The 21,798-nt window shown below is 38.7% G+C and overlaps 1 protein-coding gene across 1 annotated transcript in view; it reads left to right on the top strand.

Moving 5' to 3' along the window:
• Positions 1-21,798, top strand: part of camk4 (calcium/calmodulin-dependent protein kinase IV) — a 52,500-nt gene that overhangs the window by 11,822 nt on the left and 18,880 nt on the right. The window contains exons 2-4 of the mRNA XM_036529894.1: positions 10,020-10,098; positions 19,465-19,527; positions 20,695-20,777. Coding sequence (XP_036385787.1) covers positions 10,020-10,098; positions 19,465-19,527; positions 20,695-20,777 — 225 coding nt within the window. The remainder of the gene's footprint in view (positions 1-10,019; positions 10,099-19,464; positions 19,528-20,694; positions 20,778-21,798) is intronic.

Raw genomic sequence — 21,798 nt, 5'->3', positions numbered from 1 at the left:
TAGGACAGCAGCAGCTTTAGCTTTGGAGAGCTTCATTTAATACTCTTAATGAAGATGTCTGTGTGTGTGTTATACTTTAAGTCAGTCATGTGTATGGATGGGTAAAAATGTAGGACAGATACAGTGTCTGTAATAGCTTTATTCATCTCACCACCTCTGCACCATTAAAGAGCATGTCATTATTAAAAGGGGGAGGGAGGGGGAGGGGCTTGCAAATCTGTGGTAAAATCAAGTGTTTTACGTTAAGACGCAGACAGAATCTAAATATTTCATCTAATGTCTAATCTCCTCTTCTAGAATTGTATATATTCCAAATTATTATTATAAATATAATTATTATTATATAATTTTATAACAAATAAACATCACAACAAATACGGACATTCAAAATATCTTTTTACATCACCACGATACTTTCACGAAAAGAAAACAGGCTACATTTTAAAAAAACGTATCACTCAGCAGTTGAAGGAGTTAACTGGTCTCTGAAGTGTGCGGTGTATTATCTCTTCAGCTTGCCTTCTGTCTCAGCCACTGCTGTGCTCAGCAAATGGGGGGTTGATCACACACGCATCTGCTTACAAATTCAGAATGCTGACTTCTTTCATATATTTATTTTTTTATGAGGGTGTCATGGAATGTTCAGGAATGATGAAAATCCATGCTGTAAATAAGACATGGCCTAGGCAACTGGGGGGCGGGGGGGGGGGGGGGGGGGGGGGGGGGGGGGGGGGTTGTGGTGTAAATTACTGTACGCAGAAGTGCAGCAGAGGGACCATATATCACAAAGAATTCATTGAAGCGTATTCATGGAGCTGAGCTCATATAACATTATGTCCGTCTCAAAGGGCAAGAGACTTTTCTGGCACTGAAGGAGGGCTGTACGGGAAGGACCATGCGGGTTTGGATGCACTGTGCTCCCCCTGAGTCCTTACTGTATATGAATAATGAGAATGGAATGTAAAGGTGTTGATGGGCAAGTCCATCAAAGCTTTCAAGAGAAAAAGGCCATTAAGGAAGCTATGTGACGCTGTCAGAGTGTTGAAAAAGCGATACACCCTTTTGAAGTGAGAACTTTCAAATGGAGGTTCATTTTGGTTTGAGTGTGTCTGCAGACCAGCAGGGTAAACAAGGCACCTGGGTATGGTGCTTCCCTCTCATCGGCAACAACCTTCCGGCGCCGTGGATCCGAGCGTTCTCTCCAAGAAACGTGGACGTGTGCTTGCAGGAGTTTCAGGTTTGTGTGCCATTGCTAAGATCACAGTGTCTACATCAGCACAGGTTTGACCTCGATATTGGCCTTCTGAGGCAGGCCCCCCTTCTTCCTTTATCAGGGACACAGATTACATGAATCTAAGGAGGGAGAGGTGGATATTTTCACCCGGCCGGTGATTTGAAAAGGTTCAGAGTAGCACGCCCAGACACACAGCGAGGGAGGCTTGGCTCAACGCTGCCTGAATTCTAAACACTTGCAACGAGAGGCCAGTATCGCAGCCAGGTCCTCAGGACACACAGTAGAGAGAGGGAGCTGAATTCATAATTCATCCCGCAGTGCTCCTGAAAAGAAACAACAACTGTAGTTCAGATATGGTCTCTATTACGTAATGCCATGAAATTTTAAACCTGTAAAGGGGCCAGCTTGGTTGATATATGGGTTTGAACAGGTTATTAAATAATGTTGCCTCATGAAAATTGATGCCGCAAATCAGGTTTGTTAGGGCAAATTAACAGAAACAATTTTAGTTTGAGTTGAAAAAAGTAACAGTTGCAATCATTCCTGTGAATTAGGATTACAACATTCTTGTAAATTAGAATATTCATAATGATGTATTTGATCCCAAGTACTGCAGGGTTTGGAAATAATTAAAAAGTGCATGTTTTTCAGGTGGATCCCTGTAGGATTCCATGACCAAATGTGCAATGTTTTTCACATTAGCCTCTTCCTGCTAATTGCCACATGATCCTGTCAAAGGCAAACACCACAAAAAATGTCCTACATACGACAGCTCATTTCTGCCTTGGTTCAGTCTAAATATGGAAGAAAGAACTGAACTAGCTAATAAAAGGTGTGATGGGTGGAATTCTGATGTATTTGGGCCAACTGTAGATGCAAATTAAAATGATTATTACAGCAAACACGATTTGGATGCCCGCTTAAAGTGTTGCACATTCATAACAGCATCATGTGCTTCTGTCATTTCTGCAGGTTTTCCCAAAATGTTCCCTGGGTTTTTTTTTCCCAGAGTAATTATGTAATACGCACAGAAAAGAAAATGAGGTTACTTCCCACACGTATCTGAGCAGCTGTCATACTCTAATTCAGCTGGCTGTTTCTTGCGCTGTGCAGTGTTCTGTCCTAATGAATAGAGAAGTAGGTCCTCTTCAACACTGCAGCATCCAGGCATGCGGAGACAAAGAGCAGTAATTTGGAGGCTAGCGGTTAGCTTCCCTACCTTGTCATTTGAAAATGAATTACCTCTCAGCTGCCAAGAGCTCCCTGTACACTCATTCCCTCAGCCACAGAGGCATATTGCCCTTGATAGATTGAGTCAACCTAATTCAAAATTACAGTTCACCTGCAACAGTTTGGCCAAAGATGTTCTTATTTTTAATATATAAAAATGAGGTCTGGTTTGGTTTATAGTAATTGTATGGATTTAAAAACATGTGACATAAGAATGGTTTATTTCCATATGAATCATAGTTATATTAATGATTATGATTGTTAACGGTAGCATTACTAGTAGTAGTACAGTGTATTAATAGCAATAGTGATAATTATGACAGTGACTATATTTATTATGCTTGAGCATTAGATTAGGTTGTTGAGTTTTTACATATATGCAAATAATAGCACTGCTACAATCAGTAAGACTGAGTGGACTAGTTTTGTTCTCTCAACAGGAAATAGACAATATTTTCAAGGCCTTGACAGAGCTGAACAAGGTGTTTTCTTCTCAGAAGTGCAACAAAGATGCAAGGCAGTATTCTCTGCTTGTTCCCTTGGGCTAGTTTTTTGTATGCTTAAGAAGATGAAGAAAAAAAATGTATGAAAGCTAAAAATGTACCTCAGAGATCACACACACTTCTTACCTGGTAGTGAATGTTATTTCACCCATGGCATTGAGTCTGATGGTAAGATATCAGTTCATGTTAAGCATGGCATATAATACAGTGTAGTCTGTTTGATGAATTTGATTTTTTCTTTTTTTTTTACTGGTGGGACTCCCTCTTGAGGTGGTGTTGGCCAATATTTTTGAAGGCAGGCATCAAAATGTAGTATTCCCACTTATTGTTTCAGACAAATGTATGAATAGATGCAGTTTTTAAGATAAATTAAAAGCTCTATACATAAATTCTTGTTCAGAGCTCAGTTCTTATGGTCAAACTGTAGGCCATCCATGGCTATGTGTTTCAGGTTAAACAAAAGTTGCTGTATTGTGAACACAACAGCATGTACACTGCCACAGGTTTGGCCTTGTATTGTGTATGTCATCAGTAAGTGAAGCTACATTGCCTCACACTTGAATTGACCCATCCCATTAGACCCATCTCTGATTTTAGTATGAATCTGTAAATCTGGATAGCATTGTTACATTCACATGTGACAAACATTTAAATCAACATCAAATCATATTCCTCCAACTTCCAAAGGTCCAAAGCTGTTAGCAGGCTCTTCCTTGTGGACCCCATCTGTATTTTAACATGTAGAATTCTCCAGGTTCTCAATAGAAGAAAACAGACAGATGAGAAATATGAAAGTCAGTAGGTGTGAAACTATAATTCTGCAAGTGTGAACATGCCTGCACCAAGTTTGTAGTTGCTATATCAACTGATACTCTCATGAAATAGCCCTCTGCTTCTGTTATATTGTAAGGTACTCTGTCTTCAGGTTTGTAATTGTAGGTTGCACAGCATGATACGGTATCCAGGGGCTGGTGTTTATTTTTAAAGCTTGATTGCACCGTTTCCAAGATATGAACACCTGTGAGTGTAAACAAGTACCAGCAAAGTTGCAGAGCAACTTCAAGTGGCACACTTGTATTGCATTACTGTTGAGTTGGTGACATATAAACACACGTTCATTCATTCATTCACATTTTCAGGCACTGTTAATGTGAATCATGAAAAGACACAGTATTAACACTTAGTATTAAGATGATCTTTCAATGGTTTGCAAGGTTAAGGGTAACAAATGACTTCCTTTGCCTCATCTTTATGGTGATGTATAAATAAAATGAGGAAAGGCAGCCTTCTGTATAGCACCTTCTGGGAGAAGACCAAAGCTCAGGTTAATCCCCTCTGATTCCTATAGAGATGGTGGTGTGAACAGCCCTCTTCATGGGCTTGTGAGCGGAGCTGTGACTTTGGTCTTGATGAGAGGGCATCTGTTGTGTGGTGAGCTTAGCACACGGTAGGGTCTGCCTCAGTACAAAGCCGTCCAGTACAGCAGTAGCTCTCGCACCCTCCCATCACAGAGCAGGCCTTGGGCAAAGATAATGTATAAAACCAAGATGTGGCATTCTGTATGCTCTAATTTTGATTGGGAGTTCTGCCCCTGCATTGCTGAACTGAAAATTCCATATCCCAGAATTCCATATCCAGCATTTTAATTAGTGAGTGGGATAGCTTACAGGGAAGAAGGGCATGGCTTGTAGTCTCAGTCTCAGTGATCAGTCTCTGATTTAAGTATGTCGATCACTGTTTGTCTCAGTGCCATGGTGGTGTAAATAACGTCAGTGTTTCCTGACCTCAAGGTCACAGACAAAATGCCCCTGTTTTGATATATGGAGGGTAATCAGTGCCAAATGAAGGGAATAAATAAAAAAGGCATGGAGTGGAGTGGAAGGAGTGGTTCATAAATCCAAGAGACCATAGTTCCCTATCATGATGAGGACTGTTTTATTGATGAAATTGTCAGGGTTTCATTTGCTTCTGTCTGCACATCATTCAGTGCTGCATATTTTATAGAAGAGCAGTCATGCCAGAACATTACCTCAGAGGATGTTTTTGTTTTTTTTCTCACATGCCTTTACTTTGAAAGAAAATTTGAGTAAATCCATTTCAAGAATCCTTCACTGTTTTCACACGGTGGGCTGAAATGGGTTGAAATAATCCCATTTAGAAGTCCGTAAAATATGTAATGTAATGTCCCGGCTTTGTATTTCGGTTATTTGCTTTAAGAGTAGGGAGCATAGCATGAAGAGGTTGAACACTGCTGCAAAACCCTTAATCACTTCTGCGTTCATGTAAAAAATACATGTGAAATTTCACAGGTCTGTTTTCGCACTTTGCAGACCTTGTGCATCCTGCAGATATATTGCTTGCAGTTTCATAGCAATGTATTCTGATAAGCCTTCTGTAACATCATGATTAAATAGGACCATTATGTACCCTCTCGTACATCACACAGAGAGTCAAGGACTCATTAATATAAATCCTACTGCCCAGCTGAACATTACATTTTAATGGTTTAATGAAATGATGCATTATACAATCCTGGCAACAGGGGAAGCAGTCAAAGAGCCTCGATATGAGATACGGGATATGAGAGGAGGCCCTGTTGCCTAAAAGAGGGGCGTGCATTTTGTTTAAAGGCTAATTGAAATAAGGTTCCTAACATTTGGAGAGTTTTTGAGAACTCATCATGATTGTTTAGATGTCAGCTTGTCCTAAATGTCTAAATATAATGTCCAGATATGCTTAAATGTATTGCCTCAAAACCTGTAGAAATCCTGACTTTCATAATCCAGCTGTTCTTGTTAGATTTATTTATTCAGTTTATATCGAGAATGTATTTACTCAACAATTAAAATCTCATCCTGATGTTCTTATACTACAGTGATACCTTAATTGAAGCTTCAAAACCTTATTAGCCTATAACTGATAATTTAGGGGTGTGAATTTCATATTGTAATTAAATAGAAATGCATTGTGGGTATCTGAATGCATCTAATTGCTTGGTAAATATGATGTTTATACAGTAATAATTACTTTAATGTGAAGTGTTGCTCATCAGTCTCCATGCTCCCAAAAGGGGTAACTGTGTGTTAGTTAGCTTGCCTTGAATTTTTATCTCATGTTTTTAATAAATCTTCAGTTGTTTGACAGCAGCATACAGTACTCTGCATTAAGAAAAATGTCAGAAATTCTTAAATGTCCTGTTTGTGAAGCAAGTGAGTTGAATTCAATTATCTTAGGGGAAAAGGTTGATATTGTATTAATTTCTAGATAGACCTAGATGCACTATAATGGTAACAGCAAAAAGAGGTAATGCTTCCAGTGGTTGCTATTTTTATAGTTTACAGCAAATATGACCTTGTCATTTTTCTCAAACAAATGTTGAACATTACATTTTAATATGGATGAGTCACCATGGAGATGGTAGAAGTCCAACCTCTCTTCTTCCATAAGCACACTGAAGGAGATCACAGTAATCATGAATTCTAATAATGGCCAGCATACGAGCGGAAATCCCCATGGCCTTTTCTCTTTTCTACGTTAGCAAAAAATTCCTGTTTATGTTTGCTATCTGTTTTGATTTGTTGTCCCCATTGATTCATGAGCGTTGTGTTGCAGCTTTGCAGTTTTATGTAAAACCCTCTAAGGCGAGGTCGTTTTTTTGGAACACTGAGCTTGCTGTCGTGCCATATGTTCGACTGCGTGTATTGAGCATGGAGGTTATTCGGTCATAGATCCCTCCGAAAGAAGTAATTTGTGTTCTTGGTGTTTAAGTCAGTATCTGCCTGGGTGCCTTAATGCGGTGCTAGAATCAAGGGACCCAGATGTTTGATGCTTTTAATGGAGAATGTGCCTCTTCCTGCTAATTGCATTAGACCAGATTGAGTTTCCTTGCATTGTAGAAGTTATATAGCTCAGCCACAATCACGAAATAGCTCCCAGAACCTGTTACAACAACTGCTCTCTTCCCAGCTCTGGTTGAACGTGCACCAAGGGTATTTTCTAAAAAATGTACTTTATTTCACTATACTTTTCCATTTATTTTTTATTATGTGCATCTTGAAAATGTTTTCAGGTCAGCATACTGTAGGAACAGGTTAAAAAGCAGCATCACAAGCCATAGGATTTAATTTTTGAAGTTACTTGGTTTAGTTCTGGTTAGGATGTAATTGCTATAGATAATGAGCGCTACTATGGCCTTTTCAGAAACTGCAAAAGAAAGTAGCCTTTCATGGTTTTTCATTCAGAGGGGACTGTGAAATTTACATGAAGGGGTGGCAACTTGGTAATGTTGTATATTGGTCATTAAGATGAGCGGCATGACAGGTAATATCCTTTCCTTTTTAGCTCTGCGATTTCCAGGGTTCTGCTTGTTTCTCATTATCGTACTGCTAACTGACACCACTTTCTCCAGCCTATGTTAGTTTGCACTAGTATTTTAGCCAAACTAGGCTTTTATGCTCATTGTCAGAACAGACTCAATAAAACAACCATTGGTTTCAGCCGCACCTCCTCAGTTTGCATAGGAAAAATAAACTTGACTGACATTTAGATGGCACTCTCTCAAAGTTTACCTCAAAGCTGAGTTTACAATCTATTATGGTGCCAGGCTATTTACATTCTTTGACACACTCTATGTTTTGATTACTGGTAGTTAATTCCTTAAGAGGGTTTGGTGTTCTTCAGAAGCCATTGATCAACGGTCCTTTATCTTGCTGGCATTAAGGTCTAAAAATATGTCCTGTGCTGCTGTTCAAACTGTTCCACTTTGGACTGGAATATGTCTACTTAATTGGACATGTCCGTAACGAGTGTATCATCAGGGTATTGGATAGAAAGAACTTCTGCAGTCACCTGTAAAGTGTGTAAATCCACCATGAGAGATGACTGAACCTTGGGTTTGGCCAGTGGAGATTGTTTAAGTGATATGGATGTGATTCTGATGTGGAAGTCAGTACTTCTACTTTCTGCATCAAAGACAACTTTTTTTTACTTTCTGTTCCTTTGGTATTCTGTAATTACTTTAACATACTGTATCACTCTTTGAGCCAGATTCACTGAATTTACATCTTGGTTTAATATAGCTGAATATAAGCAGCTGTTAAAGGCATGAAGATCATGTGATGTTTGTGAGATGATATCCAGTCATACACTGAGATTCAGAACACATCGGTCCACCTTAGTTACCAACCTGAAGCGCATGAAATGAATCCATACCATACCATGCGCAAAAAATAAAGGTTCACTGTAATTCTGACATGCATAACAGTCAGTTCCACAAACAATTAATTCTGACGTGCATAACAGTCAGTTCCGCAAACAATTAAGTGCATGTATTACATCAGTAAGTAGAAAATAAATGTACCAGTTGACGTAAGTAGAGTTCAGGCGCAAGATTAGGAATTCCATTTATCTGTTGCTCATACGAAGGCCCTGACTGGAAGGCTACATTGCCTGTACAGATAGAAAAGACAAAAGCCTGCTTTATCCTTGCTTGATGAAGTTCAAAATGCAGTCCTTCACACTATCAGTGCTAAAATAGAACTTGAGATTGAGAGTGTGAGTGCCGCTTTGTTGGATGCGAAACAGACACTTAGAAATAGGGATTGTTCTGTGAAGAGCAGGCTACAGTCTCTGGGAGACGACATTCACATTTTTTACTTCAGCACCATTCCAGAAGTTCAGCTTTGTAATTGGGGAAAGTGTATATAAAACCCCCTTTATGTTTTCCCTTAAATTACTATGGTAGTTCTGGTTACTGCTTTCTTTGAGACTGTGACTTTTATTGGCTGAGCAGTTTGCATTTGTTGAAATTATAAGAACACGTATTTACAGTTGATGTATGTGCAAGAAGACTCGTCATCATCAGCATGGGAATGAAGGATTAGTTCCACAGTCTTAGGCTCAACATAATATAACAATATTTTGGGTTCCAGTAATGTGACCTGTGTGTACCTGCAGTCTGACATGCATTTAAATTGACTGTAACATGTGGAATAACCATACTGAATCACTGAAGTTTTTTTAACATAGATTCTGCACTGTAGTTTTCAGATAATCAAATCCAACATACCCGTTCTCTTCCGTGTTGTGTCATTCCTCCTCTTCCCTGTCACCCCTGTTCCTTTTGTCTTGCGTGGTTCGTGATATCCACAGGGATCAGCAACCTGGCTGGCAGTGCTGGGTACCATTCCCATAATCCGAGGCCATGCCACACATGGCATTCTCACAAACAGACACAAAATGCAAACGATTTGTGTGGAGTTTCTGTCTAATGAATTCTGTTTCTCTAAATTCTGTAATTTCTTGTATGTTTATAGCTACATGGAACTGATCAGTATGAGTGATGATGACATTGAGTGTGACCTTGCACAAGAGTAGGGTATTTAGAGGGTCCATACTGAACAGGGCTCCATCCCACTCGCATGCTAATGTCTCCAAAGCCATAAAATTCCCATTATCCACTGAAAGCCTTATGGCAGGGAACATGGAACAGAGGTGATACACCACATAGGAAAACATGGGCATAGAAAGGAGCGGTATGAATAAGTATGGAATATAAAGAAACACAGTACAGATTTTTTACGAATTATGTTGACAGCTAGCTCCTTTGATATAATTCCCAAAAAATTTCATTGTATTTTGTTTCAGCATGTTTCCATTAAATTCTTACCATTGAAATGTTAAGAGATTTTGAAAGTCATCTGTTCTAGTTTTAGGGTTTCCAGCTGTTGTTGCACATGGTGCCCCTTCGGTATATAATTTTTTAATGAATGATGGTAGCCGCCGTTACAGCCACATTTTCACGTCATCACACACAAAGATGCATTTGCACATCTGAAACTAGTATGTGAGCGAAGTTGAAGGGATACGAACTGGCTGCTTTTGGGATGCGCTTCCTTCTCTCCATTAAAAGTGTTCATCTGCACTGTACTAAAAGACCCAGATCTCTCATAACTCAAGTGGGCACCAAGTACACGAATGAGCCTCTTTGCACTGGTGGCTGCAGGATGCGTTATGCCTCTGAAATCTTCAGCTTTATTTCCATGCTCGTGCAGGGGGGCCACGTCCGTCGTTTTCCGATGTCGGCAGAAAGGAACCCAGAAACCCTACGCTGTGAAAATGCTGAAGAAAACGGTAAGCTCGCACCGTTGCTTTTTACTGTCATCTGTTTGTCGTTTTACGCCACGTCGGTGTCATCAGCTAATTGAATTCTTTTGTCTAAGTACTCTCCTGCTGGGGATGGTTACTGACTAAGGGAGGGAAATCGTACAATAACTAATAACTGCTGGTGCAGTTATAAGTTATATGTTCATTCTGCACGTCATAATTTTAACTTCAAAGACACTGAGAGGACAGGGAAATATAACAGACATTTATTTAACTTATTCTAAGTCAATGCATGAAGTCAGGTAAGATTAAATTTGGGAGGTGGGGTATTAATTTTGCCAGTGTCCAGGATTCAAACCCCCTTGGTTTGGTTCATGTCATTCAGTTCATCAAAACATAGACAATGGCCATTTTTCTTGTGCTTGAATTCTTTTCTTTTGTGTCTTGTTACAACACCCTCTGTTTAACTTATATAATATATATATTCATTGAAATTCATGTATGTAGTGTGACACAGTAAACATGGATTAGTTGAAATATTATATGACACGACAATGCAGCTTTTTTGACAAAAGAGAATCTTTGTGGAGATGTGCTCATTTGCAGAGTGCAGGAAAAGGTGGGATTCTCAGCGGTGGCATGATGATGTCTTTCACTGTGGCTGCAGTAGCCATATTCCCAGCTCTACCTGGTGTCTGGCTTTCTGTGGAATTAAAATGCAGTGGCTCTTGTTGCCCTGTGAGAGCCTTGCAGTGTGCTCTCTGAGTCATAGACCAGGGATAATAAGCACTATTAATACGGCCCTGGTCTGATACAAATTTCAAATCAGATGTGCCCCCGCACTGTATGAAAAGCAAAATCCTGGAAGAAATGCTTACTCGCTAGGTACGTGCGTGTAATCAGAGATTGATATGAAAAACATTCTTTGCATTGCAGAACCATGTAGGCATGTCATTTCTTAAAATTGACTTTCTTTGATTGCCAATATGGCAGCTGTCTCTGTACATTGTCATTAGCAGGAGTAAATGAATTGGGATTATTTTCTGTATCTCTTCCCTGGGCTTTTCCCAAAAGTGTCACTGAAAGGTACAATTTCTGCTCAAATGTAAGAATCTCTCAGGTATAACAATTTCAAATAATCTCATCTGAGATAAGAAGATAAAATTTTCCATGGCTGTAATGCCATGATTTTTTGTGGTACCAATAATGATCAGATGTTAACGCATGCAAAAAATAATATATTGAGAATTTTAGAGAATTTTTTTAGAGAAGTTTAGCACTGTCAATGTACTGTATGTAAATTATTGCCAGTTGGGTGTATTTTAAATATAACTGTATTCTTGGACTGAGTGACAAGGTTCTCAGTATATTAAAATATATTTCATTTTTGTATAGGAATGATAAATTATGTTAATTCAGAGACCAAAAGGCATCTGTCTTTGTGAGAGCTACTGTAGCTAGCATTGCCATTAAATGCATTTGGCATGTCTAAGCACGATACTGTAAGTGTATCCTTCAACAGGGCTATCAGCTATTATAGATGTAGTTCAGAATGTTTGAATTTGATTAAACTGCTCAGAAATTAGACCATCTGTATAATGAAGCAACAAGGGCTTTATATAACAATTGAAAGCCTATTTGGGTAGATCATCTCAAATTTTGAGGATTATCATCAGACAGTTATCAAAAAATAGTTCAGTACAGTATAGTACATTAATTTGTACATAAATCACTTAAAATACAATTCACTCCATCTTGTCTTTGTGAAAATAATAATTTATTTTCTTAACAGTATGACATTAAAAATATTAATTGGTTGCAGTCTCATGCAAAGAAGAGAAATTTGGGATATAAAAGAAAAATAAAGTGTAGTTATATAATGTAAAAACCAGTTATCCCCCCACCTCCTCACATCCATTTTGTGTCTAAAAGGACATCACTGAACCATAATGGGGTTACTCGTAGGATTAATTAGGATTTCTGTCTTTTTAAAAAATTTGGAATATTTGTGGCGGCCATTAATGGTTTACCGAATACGAAGGTATTTGTTAACTACCATTGAACGAACAGTTCCTAATGTGAACTCTTAAGAGGATGTTATATACAGTGTATTACAGCATGTGCAGTGTAATACAGATATGTGTGCTCTACAGATATGTATGTTTAATTCAGTTTTCACCAAAAAATTGCTTGGCTATGTAATTGTATCAAGAAAATGTTTTTTGTTCCACATGCATCTTCAATGTACAAATGTAAAAGTGAAAGTAATATTCTGTAGACTGGAATTAAAAGCAATCAAAGCATTGTGTAATCAGTGAATCACCGCTGTAATAGTTGTAGTTTTCACCTCTTCATGGAGGACTGTAACGCATGATTTCACAGGCTTAGTGTGATAAACTTTCAGAGATGACGGCAAGAAATCAAAATGTAGTGAGGCACATCCCCAGTGAGCCAAGCGTTTAATGATATTCAAAATCTCGACTGTAAAATGGCAATATAATTATCAAAAGATCCCTCATGTTAATTGGTTTGAACTGAGATGAAATCACAGTTGCTGTAACCTTTTCCAAGGTATCATGGCCCTCTGTGATGACTCATTCATGTTTTATTCTCCAAGGACCACGGGACAAGCCCGATGGGCATGACTGACGAGGAAAATCTTGTTTAAAATCTTATGTCTTCTTTTTTTCCCACATTTTTTTCTCAGCAGATATTGTTATTCATCTTTTTGTATCTGAACTACATGAATGCAGTTGCTTTTTAATTTCAGCATCATTTCAGCATATACAGTAGTTACTTAATGAAGATGTGTGAAATTTTCTTGGATTCACTGAGTGTTCTAGAAAACAGTGCAAGCATTCTGAATTAACCAGAATAAGGGTATCTGATTCATTATGGTAACAACAACAATAACACAACAACAACAGCAACTACTTTACAGATTGCCATGGCTGCTTTTGCTGAAAATGGTGCTCCTCGTTTGTATTGCAATAATGCTATTTCAACCTTGACATTAAGTGGCAATTCATTACATGTTTGTGGTCATCTCATTGCTGCCAAATGAGCGCTTGGCAAAGATGTATGAATTTGACTGAATTTGATCTGCTTTTAAAAGATTTTGTCACTGCAGTCATAGTACACTTTCAGCTAAAAGGGAGATTATGTTTTTTTGTCCTAGGTTATGGAGGTAGATTGTCACTTGGTGGTGTTGCTCTGAAAAAAATCAATGGGTGACTTTCTTTGATTTATATTCCCCTCTATACACATTTGGATTAAAAAATCTGTACCCGCCTCAGCACTCGTAGCCCAGTCATACTATACCAAGGCTCTCATTCATTGCCTTAACTCAGACCAGAGACATACTGTAAGAAGACAGTTTTGACCCATTTACATCTGTAGTGCATTCACAAAGCACTTCATAATAACTCATGACAGTTTAAGTCTCAACAGCTTGGCATGTTACATTGAATCAGTCATCTGTCTGACATTATGTCAGCTTTTGCTTTTACATTTTACACATGCTATATTCCATGCGTTCGCCCACATTTTACTGCATATTATTTACCTGGGATCAATAATTCATCTGTTAATTTGGATAGTCATCGGGGATTCAAATAAACTACCCTAAGTAAGTACACCGGTTGCTGTTTCACTTCACCTTTTGACATTACCAGTTATTTTCCTTAACGTAATGGGAAGACTCAAGTCTTGGCATTTCTCGTAAGCAATGTTAAAGCTAGCCATAAATGGCTTGATATCTGAGGACTAAGACTGGGAAATGTTTGACTTAGCATAGTCTGTTAAATGATGGTGCTGCTGATAACTCGTGGAGCTGAGTCCATTCCAGCCACTTGCACCCCTTCCTCACTGGATGTCAGCTGCATCAGTTGTCAGTCACTTCCTGGGGGGCTCTATCCAAACCTGTCATTCAAAGTGTCAGCATATGCAAGCCCCCATCACTGGAATGGTATCATTTTGTGAAGATTTCCAAGACGGAATCAAAGTACAATTTAATGTATTTGCAGTTCCTCTAGAGGGATTTCAAAAGCCCTGCATCCTCTGTCATACATGATTTACATTAAATTCAAAGTTTTCTTCATTTCCAGTGAATCATTTGAGCCCAGGAGAGAATGTGTTGCTAGTAGGGACACGAATTACAGATGGAAAGCTGATGTTTGAGATGTGAACAAACAGCAGACATACTTTATGACACAGAGGTGAATGTCCGAGTGTCACTGAAGACTGGTGCTTCACTGCTACACAGCTGCCGTTTTCTACTTCCTTAGCTTTATGGAATGCATGAGCCCTGTGCAAGGCAGAATACTAATTCAATCCCACAATCGCAAAACCCATTGCGATTATGGTCCCCTGGTAATTGATTACAAATATTGTTTCCACTGATAAACATGCTAGTTACTGCCACTGCTAGTTATTCCCATTGCTTTCCACCTGTGTATTAGTATACTCATTCATAGAATGAGTCGTGTAAGATTAATATGCAAGAAATGGGCATATCAGCAGTCAAGGAGAGAGTTGTTGTAGCCATGTTATTAGATTTTCACAGGCAGTCTGTTACAGGACTGTGTATTTCTCTCATCTATTAATAACAATAAATAGCTGAAGGCTGTCGGGCTTGTCTTATATGTTTTTATAGTTGGCTTCCGTTGATTTAATTTACAACCTTCAATTAAGTTAGAGTTTTGGTCCAGCTGTTATTTTCCAAAGCCAGTGTCAATATTGTTGTATGTCTCAGAATCAGTTTATTTTGTTTTTGTTATTATTATGTTTGCATGAAAAACACCTCTGTCTTGGGCTCATGTTCAGTGCTTACATCTTACACATTCTATAACCTATTTATATAGATTGTTTTTTTTTAATAAATTGTGTAGTTAAGCATACTGTTGAAAGGTTCCTTATCAGTATTCATCCTTGGATTCAAACCCATGATCCATAAGCCAGTGTATCTACCTCTTTACACCTTATGAAGGTGAATTGTGTGGGGCTCTGCAGGAAGCAATTTGCGTGTGGCCTGTGAGTTTCTACAAGTGAAGAAAGTGAACTGTTGAATGGGAGTAAAAATGACACTCCAAAGGCGGCAGCTTGGATTTGCTGTGATGTCGCTAGTGTTAACGCACTCTGATTTCGTGACACACCTATAGCTTTGGTGGGCAACTGATTTCGCCGGATTGCGTGCGAGCTGCTATGCTCTGAAGACACCTTCATGCCAGTTGTGAGTGTTATCACTGCGAATAATAGCTCTAGTGCTGCTGATTGAAGTGCAGGGAAGAGGGAGTCCCTCGAGATCTGCTCAGGTACCACACAATGATGTCAGGGAGAGTCAAGTGTATATGGCAGGACTGTCATCCTTTTAACCAGAGAGCGATTTCAGCATAATGGTATCTGGTGGGGCTCTTTTTCTGAAAAACACAGAGCACTTATGATGCTTTTTCTTCCTTAGCAACCATTTATGTTGCCACATGTTCAACCGCCCCTTTTCTGCTTCTCCCATTGAGCGGCTGACTGCTTTCACCACATTCCACATGTGACTTCTTCTCATGAGAAATTTCCAGAATGGATTCATTCCATAAGTGAGGCAAACTGGATTAAGCCTGTTTTAAAATGTAGAATGTCTGTTTGTGTTGTGCTCATGTGGCATTACTTTCATATTGCACGCATTCAATAATAGGTTGCTTACGGTCTGTGAAGAACAAAAAAAGCGTGTTACAGAATTTGCACTGAACTATATTGTGAATTAATTCCTGTGGGTTACATTAATCATGAAATGAGTATAAAGGATCTAAGACACTATGATTTATACATAGTTGGAAGCAGAGGAGTGTGTCTAGAGGAATAATTCCTTTGCTTGTGGGTGTTGCGCTAGTTTAAACAATCCATGTGTAGGGTATAGTTGTTCATTTTAATATGCATAACACACCCACTATACTGCACTTGCAGAAAGTTCAACTCACTGTTTTTAAAAGCTGAAACTTCCAGTTCTCATCTTTTAAGTGCCTAAACTTGAGTTTTAAGGAAGTGCGTAATGTGACAATCCTAAATTCAGTGATCCCTTGGATAGGTATTTGCAAGGTCCTAAATCATAGGTAAAGCTTATTTAGAACATTTGCACAATGATTAATAAAAACCTTCAGCTTTTTTAATTCATCTAGATTCCTTTAACTAGGATGATATTAAAAGCTTACATTTTGGTATCCGTTTAAACTGGATATTTTGTGGATATTTTATTATATAATGGAAGCACACCACCTGGCATTTGACCTGGAGATTTTCTGTTAACAAGTGAAATGTACAGATATAAATATATTTAAAGATATATTTTAAGAAGGTGGAGCATCCTGAGTGTCATGTCAGAAGACCGTATGTTGTATTGTGTATCATTATCTTCTTTCTGTTTTCTCTTCATCCCAGTAATTGCAAGTCTATTTTTTTTCCTCCATGTACAAAACATTTGATGTAAAATTGTAGGGTTCCAAATCTGCTCCCTCAATCTGACTCTACAAATACCTGACTCATCCCTCTAACCTCTTTTAAGGCTCGGCTTTTAGGCTGGCATGCGAAGCACAAAAGCTGATTTACTTACATAACCTCACTTCTACTACTTACATCACCGATGAAAATGTTCCAAACTAAGATCATTATTGGGATGTTGGGTTAGTGAAGGACATCATGACTGCATGGCATATACTTATTTATTCATCCATCAGGGACAGTCTGCAAATAAAAAAAAAAAACATTTCTATGTATTGTATCCAACTTGGTCACAGTCAGGTTTTCATTGGGAGTCCTGCATTTGAAACCTGCACTAGATAAAACGCCACACATCCGTTGATTATACTTATCATGTGTGAATGACAATGACCTATCAAATAAAAACTTGATTTGAATTTTCAAGAAAATGTGTTGCTTTTCCAAATTTATTGGATGAATGATGTTTTTGCAAAGATAAAATAAGAAGAGATTTCATATATGTAGAGGTGTAATGGTGTAAAGGTAACTGCTATAGAAGTATACCCGATTTTGAACTGCAGTTTCTGATTGAACACTTTTTTCCTGATATTAGTGCAGAACCACACTGAAAGGTAGCTAATGACATTCGGATGTGTTGCATAAACAAGCTACTACTATTGCAGTGCGGTCTGTTATAAAAGTCACATCCGTTTAGGTTCAGATTCTTTCCCAGTTTTTATCACTCTGTGTGGATGACTCTTATATTGGAAACTCTTATAACCAGAGAGCATTGCATTAGGATCCAGGAAAATTACTCCTTTTAACCTACATTGAAACATTACGTAACTACATAATAACATATAACTGTCTGACTATAATATCTGAGTGTTGGCAAATTTCTCATTTTGATGTCTCATTATGAAGATAATTGATTGCTGTGCTTGTCTAATGTATTTATCAGGTATTTGGACCCCGTGAAATGTAGATGGTGGTTACGATTAGTTGTACATACTTGTCAGCGCTTACTGCTTGTTCTGTGTGTTCCTTTTGTTTGTTTTATGTACAGGTATATTATCACTGACGAAGGCACTGCAGGGGCCAAAATATTTGTTATACACTTGCCAGACTAAAATGAGCACATGACCTTCCATCTCTTTTATGTATCGTTTTTCCCTGTGGTCTGTGCCTTGCTGCTGGTTGTTTAGTATGTATAGTGCAATGTACAGAATGCACAGTAAACACCTGCTCTAACTCTGTTTTGCATTATATATATATATATATATATATTTGCAATATAACTAAATAGCTTAAGTAACTAAGTCACATGGCAATGTTTTTTTCAGCCTTGTGATCCAACCTAGACCAGCATTTTGTTTGTCTGTTAAACAAGAGCTATGTAATCAATTGGGACTACTCACCACAGAGTGCCCCCAGGCCCACAGCGGTGCTTTGGGACCTAACTACTGTGAAGATGGATCCAAACAACAAACAGATAAACACGATCAACACTTTCCCGCTGATTTCATGGGTTCCTTGGGAATGGGACCATGAATACAGAATTCCCCTCCTCACAAAAGAGATGAATGAGAGACCTCCCCCCCCCCCCCCCTCCCCCTCCAGCTGTTCAACAGCCCAAGCTCTGAACCGTGAATATGGCTGCATTATCAATTGAGCAGAGCAAACATAAGCAGCCGAATCACTCCTGCCGTATTCCGGGGCACCCTGACAGCCTGGAGGAGATGCTGAACAGTATCTAGCAACCGACTACAGGGCCTCTTATCTCCCCCACAGCCCTATTAGCTCTTTGTGCGCCTTCAGCTTCCTGTGTTACGAAACGAGGAGCGAATTTAGGTTACATCTCAAAGCCCCCACCCCCACAGCTGTTATGCCTCTCTCTTTCACCTGAAATATTACACTGCTGTTTTGTCGGCAACTTGGATATTCTGTATGCTGTGCCACTGTTGAAGAAAATGCAATTACATACTTGCTAATACAATTGTAGGTTGGTATCATTTGGTTGCCAAAATTTAATTGGCCATCCGCTGTAAACATATTGAGCGTATTAATTCTTTCAACATTGACTTTCTGCCTCTAACAAGATGACTGCACAGATAATGTTACAGATATTACGATTTTTTCTATCTCATCTAAATGTTGTGATTGAACTACTGGAAGCATATGCCAAACTGATCCGTAAAATGTAATATTCTGGTCTAGGTAAGACTTGAGTTTTCTGAGCCAAGTACATGTAGATTTTAAACTTCTGCTACTCAGGAATCAGTTGCTAGCAGAAATTCACAACTGCTGTAGAAAGGAAAAAATGCCAACTGATTTTGTTCCAGCCTTATTTGTTGAGTTAAACTGAGTGATGGAAGTAGAATATTCATTAGATTCATCTTCTTCTTGAACTGGTCTCTGTAAACACACCTTCAAAAATTATTGTTGTGGGTGTGTCTGTGTTCGTGTGTGTGTGTGTGTGTGTGTGTGTGTGTGTGTGTGTGCGTGTGTGTGTGTGTGTGTGTGTGTGTGTGTGTGCACGTGCGCGTGTGTGTGTGTGCATATATTCCCCTTTGAAGAAGAAACAAAGATGAGTTGATCGTCTTGGCCAACCATATATGTAGTTTCCCTTGGATTACCTGTTTTTAATAGGCTACTTATCCACTTATTCCAAAGCTCCAGTTTACTCATATGGTTTCTATGGTGATAATAAAGGAAAGGACTGGTAATGAATATGTGCTTGTAGTAATGTCTGATGGGACCACATATCATTCCATATTTCAGTCTTGTGAATTATTGAATTTACTCTCATGTGTCGATATCTTCCAGTTCTGTCAGAGTACCACTTCCTGTTTAATTAAACATGGTCAAATATTTTTGAAAATCCATATATAGATCCCTCATGTAATTTTTTTTCTTTCCATTTTGCAGGTGGACAAGAAGATTGTGCGAACAGAGATAGGAGTCTTACTTCGGCTCTCTCATCCAAACATTGTAAGGACTTTGGAGATTTGAGTGTACCCTCAATCTACGAGCCCTGGGTTCAATAGAGATTTGTCCTTAACTTTATCTAAATAAATGCAAGTGTTATTTTGTAAGTGCATGCCTTCTTGTTATTCATTAGCCAAAGTTAAGGGGCAAATGTTGGTTGAATCCCAGGGTACGTTTAACAATGTAGCTCTCACTGCACATTTTTCAGCTGTGTGGTATTTGTAATTACATTTTTGTCAGTGCATGCAGACCTGACTTATAGTCAGTATTTTATCAAAGCTGGAATTGATTTCTCATTCAGCGTTAGATGCGCAGTGGTAATCACAAAGGACTAGACAGATGTTTCTCAAATCCATCTGGATTAATTTTCTGTTGGTGCTACCATGTAACATCAAATGAAACACATCCACATTTCAAGCTTTTCTGCATTCAGATAAAAAGCCTATAACATGATTGTATCTGATGCATTGCTCGCAATTGTGACGAGCTGACAGATGTCATCTTGTGGTGGCAATTAAGAAATAATTGCAGAAGAAAAGAAAGATGAGCAAATATTTGTGAATCGCTAATGCTTTAAAAATGAAAATCGCACAGATCTGTATGTATGCCATGAAGCAGAATTCATCTTTGTCTGAAGGATTGGCTTTTTCCACAGGTCATTTACTGCAGACAGCTGAAGGAGTTTACAATGGGGAAGAGCCATCTTTCCTAATTGAATGACCTTGATTAATGAATGGCTTTGTAATCCAAATGGGTAACCTCTCCTCTCTAAAAGCCATAATACATCCGTGAAACTGGAGAGATGTAAATAAGGATGAAAAGGCTCCCTTGTTCTCATTATTGCCAGCAATGCTGAAATCTGGAAGGTTGATGCTTACTAATACATTTATTTGTTTTCCAGGGGTTTTGCAGAAAACAGCCACTTCTTCATATTAGCTGTTATGCTCCTAATAAGCAGTATTTGGAGTCAATGTCCCAAAAATGTATACTTGTCCAAATAGAGACTAAAGAGATTTCCAAACACCCAGAAAGGTGCAAGGATTATAATGTACTTTCCTATACTATGTTACTTTTTACTGTATTGAGATGTGTTTCAAATGACATCTGTTCCTTGGTGAGATGAAAAGTCAAGGTGTGTAATGGCATTGTTGCACTTTCCTTCTCCGGCAGATTAAATTGAAAGAGATCTTTGAGACGCCAGCTGAAATAAGCCTGGTTCTGGAGCTGGTCACTGGGGGAGAGCTGTTTGACAGGTTAGTCTGCTCCTTGCTGTCTTGGGGAAGTTCCATCACACGTCTATTCCTGTCGACCATCAGACAGAATGCTCCACCACGCAGAGAATCATATAAAGTAGCATATGAAGTCTACCAAAAGGACATGATGACAGGGAAACCTAAATGAACATTTTAAACCAAAAGTAATGGCTATGTGAAAAACGATCTGCTTGTGTATTTTGAAAATAATCCAAATCATGTCCTGTAAGCCTAGAATCCAACCCTTACCCGATGATGCAGTTTACTACATCGTCACAGCATTTCATTGGAGCGACCTCACTCCAGTGATTACCTGACATGCTTTCAATGAAATATTGAAAAAATGCAATATTAGTGCAAAGAATTAACTGAGAGTTTGTGTCTTGAAAGACTGCAACAGAGCATCTGCTACCCTGTGTGAGCATTAACTGTTGGTCTGTTAGTCTGTTTAGTAACATACATTAACAGGTAGGATAGTAAAAACATGAATACTGGAATGTTAGACTGTACCATGTTGTTAATTGGCACCCTGGATTTTGATGGATTATTGCCACGGACCTCCCGCAATCCCATCAGGCCCCAGTATTGGAGTCAGAGACAGAAGTGACAGAGGGTTTGCTTTTGCTTTCTGTTTTGATGTTGTGCCAACTCAAATGTCCTCAAATGACCTCACAGTTAAGGGCAGTGCTGAGTTTCTGGTGTCGGTTGTCTATTTGTCCGATCGGCTTCAGTGTCTGTGAAAACGTACTGTTTTATACATGGCCCTGCACATATGTCGGGGATTCTCTTAACAATGTGCCATTGGAGGAATAGACTGAGCATGAAAATATTCATGGATTTTTGTTGTGGATGTTGGATTTATTGTCTACGGGGAAGAGGCTAAAATGCATGAAGATGAAGCTATATATAGTAATGCAGATGCTATAGATTAAAGAACTTATCTGTTAATAATTCGTAATAACTAATAGAGTAAATGTTGGGCCCAAACACTTGCTTATTAATGGGTTTATTTCCTTCCATC

This window comes from Megalops cyprinoides, chromosome 5 (genome assembly GCF_013368585.1).
Source record: "Megalops cyprinoides isolate fMegCyp1 chromosome 5, fMegCyp1.pri, whole genome shotgun sequence".
Lineage (NCBI taxonomy): Eukaryota > Metazoa > Chordata > Actinopteri > Elopiformes > Megalopidae > Megalops > Megalops cyprinoides.
Note: the sequence above shows the minus strand (reverse complement) of the source record. Positions and strands in the feature narration are given on the sequence as shown.